A 9,099-nucleotide genomic window follows, 5' to 3' on the forward strand; every position below is an offset into this window, starting at 1 on the left:
AGGAATCTTTAGTAAGTAATTTGGTGTTATTGTCTTTATTGATTGATTGATTGATTGATAAATGAGGAAATGTCTTGTGAGAACAGCAAGAGGTCAAGCCTAACTCTCCAGTGAGCCACACAGAGCTGGTCAGTGAGCCACCATGACAGGTTCTTGATCAGATCAGTGACGCATGAGGATCTCCCACACTGACGCGTTTTAAAGCCCAAAATTGCACCGCTTCGTGTGCCCAAACACAGTGAAATTTAAACCACTCTTAACGCCGTGTTTTCCCAGAAACAATGTTTCTACAACACTGCCATTATGAAAAGCCAGCTGGCGTTCGGTCTACCTGAGTCATCTCCGTCCAAATACCTAACGCTCAGGTCATTAGCATCGGAGCTAAACTGCCGCAAGCCGCCATTCCCTGCCCAGCGCGCGCGTCCACCACTTCCGGCTGCAACGCGTTGCATAACATCTTGAAATCTGCAAAAGTAGTCAAGAGTCGTCGAGGTTTGGGGTCGAAACGACTGAAAAACGACTCTGGACCCCACAAGAAGCGCCATAACACTTCACTGCAGTGTGTGTGTGTTTTGACTTTCAACCTTGAACTGCCAGTGACGCAATTACTGGTCACATGACCCACAATCCCAACAGCACTGTGGAGTTCCCCCTTCAACACATCCAAAACCGAGGACTAATCCCAAACACATCCGCTGTGGAAAAGGAGTGCACTGGGTAGGGCGTAAAAGCCATTGTTTCATGGCCGATATTATAGTAGTAGTGCACTTAAACAGGAAGTAGGGAGCTATTTGGGATCCACCCACAGCTGTGAAAAATTTTTGTTAATTCAGTCTTGTCTGTTTAATCTATCTTTATTTTCCTCGCGCTGAGTAACACAATTTCCTCTTATATATATATATATATATATATATATATATATATATATATATATATATATATATACACACACATTTCAGTACCCGTAAGCGTGATTCCACGCTTACGGGTACTGAAATGAACTTATTTTTAAAAATTCACCTAAAACCATTTCTTTTTTTTTTTACCATCAGGTCACAAAACATGTAATTTTTAATGAATGATATGTTAAAAGATAACTTTAATTTTCTGAGATGTAATAAAAACATATTTATATGCCAAAGTCAGAACGTAACAGAAGTGTTGTGGACATATATATTCTCAATTTTAACAATGTAGAATTACTTTTTGAAACATAGGAAGGTGATGTTTTAGCAAATATAATTAATAAACATGTGTAGTAGAATAAACATACACATTCTTTCAATAAGATTAACATGGTATATAGCTAGATTGTAATTAATTTGTAACAGACGCGAGATGGACAATCGTAACAGAAGTAATGTAACAGACATCATTTTGGAACTCATAGGCTTGACTTTGGCATATAAATGTTTTTATTACATCTCAGAAAATTAAAGTTATCTTTTAACATATCATTCATTAAAGATTACATGTTTTGTGACCTGATGGTAAAAAAAGAAATGGTTTTAGGTGTCCCCATTTCAGTACCCATAAGTGTGGAATCACTCATATATATATATATATATATATATATATATATATATATACTCCAGCTCACAAGATCACCGACATCGACTATGCCAATGACCTAGCAGTCATGGCTGACCGACTGGAGGACGCAACGTTTCTACTACATAGCATTGAGAAAGAAGCCAACGTAATAGGACTACATGTCAATCCAGAGAAAACTGAATTCATATCCCTAAACCAGAATGCATCTGACGGCGTGAAAAGCCTAAATGGCCACTCGGTTAAACGGGTGGATGATTTCAAGTATCTCGGTAGTCATATTGCATCTACCGGACAGGATGTGAACATCAGACTTGGGAAAGCCTGGGGTGCCCTAAATGGTATGGACCAAATCTGGAAATCAAATCTCCCTGACTATCTAAAGAGGAATTTCTTTCGAACTACTGTGGAAACTGTCCTCTTATATGGCTCTACTTCCTGGACCCTGACATCAAAACTAGAAAGAAAGATCGACGGTGCCTATACCCGCATGCTCCGCGCCGCTTTCAATCGATCATGGAAAGATCATCCCACCAATAAAGAGCTATATGGCAACATACCACCCATTACTACATCTATCCGGCAGCAGCGGCTACTCTTCGCCAGACACTGCTGACACAGCAAAAATAAATTGGCTGCTGAAGTCATCCTGTGGAGACCAACCCACAGAAGAAGAACACGTGGTCGACCCAAAAAGACCTACATCGACCAACTGGTTGACGACACGGGCTGCCAGGCAGACGAACTGGCAACTGCCATGAGCGACAGAGAGAGTTGGGCTGAGCGTGTCATGGAAAGCCGAGCTAGCTCGACCTGGTAAGGTAAGGTGTGTGTGTATATATATATATATATATATATATATATATATATATATATATATATATATATATATACACACACACACAGTGCCTTGCAAAAGTATTCATACCCCTTTAACTTTTTCACATTTTTCCACCTTACAACCACGAACTTAAAAGTTTTTTTTTTTTAGATTTTATGTGCTAGACCAACACAGAGTCGCACATAATTGTGAAGTGAAACGAAAATGATAAATGGTCTTCAAAATTTTAAACAAATAAAAATCTGAAAAATGTGGTGTGCATTAGTATTCAGCCCCCTGTCCTCTGATACCTCTAAATACAATCCAGTGCAATCAGCTGCCTTCAGAAGTCATCTAATTAGTTAATAGAGTCCTACTGTGTGTAATTTACTCTCAGCATAAATACACTTGTTCTGTGAAGGCCTCAGTGGCTTGTTAGAGAACAGTGAAGAACAAACAGCATCATGAAGACCAAAGAACTCACCAGACAGGTCAGGGATAAAATTCTGGAGAAGTTTAAAGCAGGGTTAGGTTATAAAAAAAATCCCAAGCTCTGAACATCTCAAGAAGCACTGTTCAATCCATCATTCAAAAATGGAAAAAGTATGGCACAACTGCAAACCTACCAAGACATGGCCGTCCACCTAAACTGACAGAGCGAGCAAGGAGAACACTGGTCAGAGAAGCAGCCGAGAGGCCCATGATCACTCTGGAGGAGCTGCAGAAATCCACAGCTCAGGTGGGAGAATCTGTGCACAGGACAACTATAAGTCATATACAAATCTGGCCTTTTTGGAAGAGTGGCAAGAAGAAAGCCATTGTTGAAAGACAGGCATAAGAAATGTAGGGGACAGAGCAAACATGTGGAAGAAGGTGCTTTGGTCAGATGAGACCAAAGTTGAACTTTTTGGCCTAAATGCAAAGCACTATGTGTGGCGGAAAACTAACACTGCTCATCACCCTGCAACACACCATCCCCACTGTGAAACATGGTGGTGGCAGCATCATGCTATGGGGATGCTTTTCTTCAGCAGGGACAGGGAAGCTGGTCAGAGTTGATGGGAAGATGGATGGAGCTAAATACAGGGCAATCCTGGAAGAAAACCTGTTGGAGGCTGCAAAAGACTTGAGACTGGGAAGGAGATTCACCTTCCAGCAAGACAATGACCCTAAACATACAGCCAGAGCTACAATGGAATGGTTTAGATCAAAGAATATTCATGTGTTAGAATGGCCCAGTCAAACTCCAGACCTAAATCCCATTGAGCATCTGTGGCAAGACTTGAAAATTGCTGTTCACAGACGCTCTCCATCCAATCTGGCTGAGCTTGAGCTATTTTGCAAAGAAGAATGGGCAAAAATTTCAGTGTCTAGATGTGCAAAGCTGGTAGAGACATACCACAAAAGACTTGCAGCTGTAATTGCAGCAAAAGGTGGCTCTACAAAGTATTGACGCAGGGGGCTGAATACTAATGCACATCACATTTTTCAGATTTTTATTTGTTTAAAATTTTGAAGACCATTTATCATTTTCGTTTCACTTCACAATTATGTGCTACTCTGTGTTGGTCTATCACATAAAATCTCAATAAAAGTTCGTGGTTGTAAGGTGGAAAAATGTGAAAACGTTCAAGGGGTATGAATACTTTTGCAAGGCACTGTATACACACACACACACACACACACACACACACACACACACACAGATTTTATATATATATATATATATATATATATGTGTGTGTGCATATATATATATATATATATATATATATATATATATATATATATATATATATATATACACACACACATACACACACTTTATATATAGCTTGCCTGCGACCCTGTAGAACAGGATAAAGCGGCTAGAGATAATGAGATTTTTTATATATATATATATATATATATATATATATATATATATATGGGCGGCACGGTGGTGTAGTGGTTAGCGCTGTCGCCTCACAGCAAGAAGGTCCTGGGTTCGAGCCCCGGGGCCGGCGAGGGCCTTTCTGTGTGGAGTTTGCATGTTCTCCCCGTGTCCGCGTGGGTTTCCTCCGGGTGCTCCGGTTTCCCCCACAGTCCAAAGACATGCAGGTTAGGTTAACTGGTGACTCTAAATTGACCGTAGGTGTGAATGTGAGTGTGAATGGTTGTCTGTGTCTATGTGTCAGCCCTGTGATGACCTGGCGACTTGTCCAGGGTGTACCCCGCCTTTCGCCCGTAGTCAGCTGGGATAGGCTCCAGCTTGCCTGCGACCCTGTAGAAGGATAAAGCGGCTAGAGATAATGAGATGAGATGAGATATATATATATATATATAACCCCGATTCCAAAAAAGTTGGGACAAAGTACAAACATAGACAACATATGTCAAAAGTGAGACATTTTGAAATTTCATGCCAAATATTGGTTCATTTGAAATTTCATGAAAGCAACACATCTCAAAAAAGTTGGGACAGGGGCAATAAGAGGCTGGAAAAGTTAAAGGTACAAAAAAGGAACAGCTGGAGGACCAACTTGCAACTCATTAGGTCAATTGGCAATAGGTCATTAACATGACTAGGTATAAAAAGAGCATCTTGGAGTGGCAGCGGCTCTCAGAAGTAAAGATGGGAAGAGGATCACCAATCCCCCTAATTCTGCACCGACAAATAGTGGAGCAATATCAGAAAGGAGTTCGACAGTGTAAAATTGCAAAGAGTTTGAACATATCATCATCTACAGTGCATAATATCATCAAAAGATTCAGAGAATCTGGAAGAATCTCTGTGCGTAAGGACAGGGGCGCCGCCAGAAATTTTGGGCCCCATGAAAGATTAGAATTTTGGGCCCCCCAACTTTGCCCACCTTTGTCATAATTGCACTATTGTCATTATTTGACTTTTGATAGCCCATGGACCTTGAGTTTGTGACTTTATTACATTTTATGTATTAACCTACCAGGGACTAGATGAAAACTGGTCAGTGACTAATTCTGGTGCATTTACAATCACAAATGAAAATTCAAGATTTTGCCACATGCCTTCTTGTGCTAGGACAATTGGTAGTGAAATGTGTGATGTGACTGCTAATAAATCATAGAAAAAGTTTTCTACCCAGCATCAAAATACCTATGGAAATCCCATGGATTGTTATGTGTTAGGTAGAAAGCTGTGTGTACTGTTCTGCAAAAAGGCAATATGTTTGATCAATTACGTACGTATTTCTTCATATGTTGTAACCTCTATCCCTCTTTTATGTGTGCTGCACTTTCTCCAGCTCCTCAATTTGAAACCAATGGTTTAGAATGTGTGAACATTCCACACACGTAACCATGTCAAACACTTGACTGGTGTCCGTTATTAGCAACACTTTAATCTAGCAAACTGTATATGGCGCTCGCTCATTAAAAACTTCAATCCTAAAGCATTTATGGGTTGTATTTCTGCTTACCTCCTTCTCCAAAGGGGGGTTCAGTGGTTTGGTAGGGCGGAGGTCCCCCTGAGGCTGAATCTGTGCATATTTAGGGCACCCCATTAGTTATGAAGCTGGTTATTAGCACTAGTTATTAGCACCAGCATAACGTAATATTTCATCTTGTTTATCACACAAGTCAGTTCAGTTATTAAATTGGGAAAAAATGTCACTGTACAAACTATAAAAGTGTTCTCTTGATAGGCTAATCCAACCACGTTCATACTGTTCATTTACCATTCGCTAATATTTTGAACACACGTGAGCGATAGCTACCTTTCTTTGGGAAAAACGGAGTGACCAGTTGGCTGCCTCTCCGGTCCCTCTCAGCTTTCAGCTGCCTTTCTTTACGTTTTTGACAGCCACTCTTTATATTTAGTGATCATAGACTGTACGCACTCCACTGCTGGCTGGCTGGCTACTGCACCGCAACACAGCAGCAAGTAGCGTTGCACTGATCACAGTACACAGATTTAACGCATCGCGCTTCTACCAGAACTGGACCGTACCATTTCGCAAAAGGGGGAGGGTTAAATGACAATATGTTGAAGAACTCAAGAAATAGACAACCTTGTTCAATTAGCTCATTTTACCAGATGGAATATTGCATTGTTGTTATTTCAAAAGTCTTATTAAAATCATTAAAAGCATATTATCAGCCCCTTAAAGGGCCCCATGGCAGTGCTGGGCCCCTAGAATTGTTCTAACCTTCCCCCCCCCCGGCGGCGCCCATGCGTAAGGGTCAAGGCCGGAAAACCATACTGGGTGCTCGTGATCTTCGAGCCCTTAGACGGCACTGCATCACATACAGGCATGCTTCTGTATTGGAAATCACAAAATGGGCTCAGGAATATTTCCAGAGAACATTATCTGTGAACACAATTCACTGTGCCATCCACCGTTGCCAGCTAAAACTCTATAGTTCAAAGAAGAAGCCGTATCTAAACATGATCCAGAAGCGCAGACGTCTTCTCTGGGCCAAGGCTCATTTAAAATGGACTGTGGCAAAGTGGAGAACTGTTCTGTGGTCAGACGAATCAAAATGTGAAGTTCTTTATGGAAATCAGGGACGCCGTGTCATTCGGACTAAAGAGGAGAAGGACGACCCAAGTTGTTATCAGCGCTCAGTTCAGAAGCCTGCATCTCTGATGGTATGGGGTTGCATTAGTATGTGTGGCATGGGCAGCTTACACATCTGGAAAGACACCATCAATGCTGAAAGGTATATCCAGGTTCTAGAGCAACATATGCTCCCATCCAGACGACATCTCTTTCAGGGAAGACCTTGCATTTTCCAACATGACAATGCCAAACCACATACTGCATCAATTACAGCATCATGGCTGCGTAGAAGAAGGGTCCGGGTACTGAACTAGCCAGCCTGCAGTCCAGATCTTTCACCCATAGAAAACATTTGGCGCATCATAAAATGGAAGATACGACAAAAAAGACCTAAGACAGTTGAGCAACTAGAATCCTACATTAGACAAGAATGGGTTAACATTCCTATCCCTAAACTTGTCTCCTCAGTCCCCAGACATTTACAGACTGTTGTAAAGAGAAAAGGGGATGTCTCACAGTGGTAAACATGACCTTGTCCCAACTTTTTTGAGATGTGTTGTCATGAAATTTAAAATCACCTAATTTTTCTCTTTAAATTATATATTTTCTCAGTTTAAACATTTGACATGTCATCTATGTTCTATTCTGAATAAAATATGGAATTTTGAAACTTCCACATCATTGCATTCCATTTTTATTTTTTACAATTTGTACTTTGTCCCAACTTTTTTGGAATCGGGATTGTGTGTGTATATATATATATATATATATATATATATATATATATATATATATATATATATATATATATATACAGTGGTGCTTGAAAGTTTGTGAACACTTTAAATCAAATCAAGTTTATTTGTACAGCGCTTTTAACAATAAACATTGTCGCAAAGCAGCTTTACAGAATTTGAACGACTTAAAACATGAGCTAATTTTATCCCTAATCTATCCCCAATGAGCAAGCCTGTGGTGAGGGGGGCAAGGAAAAACTCCCTCAGACGACATGAGGAAGAAACCTCGAGAGGAACCAGACTCAAAAGGGAACCCATCCTCATTTGGGCAACAACAGACAGCCTGACTATAATATTAACAGTTTTAACAGGTATAACCCTCAACTGTCCTCATGGGGCCGTCCTTCACAGGAGTGGGGCGATAAAACTCCGACCAGACACAGGGCACCAGGATGGATCAAGCAGGTCCGAGGGGCAGAAGAGGCCAGCATCTCAATCCCAGAATCAACATGTAACTCAGAGGGACAGATGGGGGGGGGGAAGAGAGAGAGAAAGAAAACACGTTGTTAGGTATGCCCTAAAAATGACAAGTATTAAATCTGTGTGGTAGGCTCGCAGAGACGAGAGTCTTTACATCAGGCATAACACACAATGGCATGTTAATATGGTAAAAAATATATCATGACCTGCTCTGGCTGGATGCTTGATTGGGTGATGGGAGCACACTCCTCAGCAATGATGAGATGCAGATGGGACCCTTAGGGCTGGCCAAGACAATTCAGTTACATTTCACCGGGTCTGGGACATGCGACAGAATGTCTGACGGCCGATTCCCTGCAGGCTACGATAGCCAGTCGAGGTCCCCACCGTCTCCACCAAAAGATTTCCTGTTGACTCCATGTAACTCAGAGGGACAGATTTGGGGTGGGGGGGAGAGAAAGAAAACACAGGTGGTTAGGTATGCCCAATGTCACCTGAATAAGTAGGAACAGTATACATATTGCACCGAGTACAAGCAGGGACTCCGGCAACTAACTATGACAGCATAACTAAAAGGAGAGAGCCAGAAGGTAACACAGGCATGAGGGAGCCCCGGGACATAAAGCAGCCAGCCACTACACCGTCAACAAACTCGAGTGAGCAAGCGAGTGGGGACTGACAGCATCCATACATCCCAGTTTACCAAAACACTCTATGTCTGAGGACCCTCCAGATCTACACTTTTACCTCATAAACACCATTAACAAAAGGCTTGACTAAACAGATATGTTTTCAGCCTAGACTTAAATGCTGAGACTGTGTCTGATTCCCGAACATTACCGAACATCCCATCACCCAATCAAGCATCCAGCCAGAGCAGGTCATGATATATTTTTTAGAATTTTCTATATTTCTGCATAAATATGACCTAAAACATCATCAGATTTTCACACAAGTCCTAAAAGTAGATAAAGAGAACCCAGTTAAACAA

At 41.3% G+C, this 9,099-nt stretch overlaps 1 protein-coding gene across 2 annotated transcripts in view; it reads right to left on the reverse strand.

Moving 5' to 3' along the window:
- The window catches only part of auh (AU RNA binding protein/enoyl-CoA hydratase), a 95,929-nt gene extending 87,772 nt beyond the window's left edge, over window positions 1–8,157 (reverse strand). Inside the window, exon 1 of one of the 2 annotated variants that reach the window (XM_060908111.1) lies at window positions 8,014–8,157. In XM_060908111.1, the coding sequence (XP_060764094.1) occupies window positions 8,014–8,119 (106 nt within the window). In that variant the 5' untranslated portion in view covers window positions 8,120–8,157. Of the gene's footprint in view, window positions 1–331; window positions 881–8,013 lie in introns of those variants that run through there. The other variant, XM_060908110.1, reaches the window with a different exon arrangement.
- Window positions 8,158–9,099: the final 942 nt, after the last annotated feature.

This window comes from Neoarius graeffei, chromosome 25 (assembly GCF_027579695.1).
Source record: "Neoarius graeffei isolate fNeoGra1 chromosome 25, fNeoGra1.pri, whole genome shotgun sequence".
In the NCBI taxonomy this organism is placed as follows: Eukaryota; Metazoa; Chordata; class Actinopteri; order Siluriformes; family Ariidae; genus Neoarius; species Neoarius graeffei.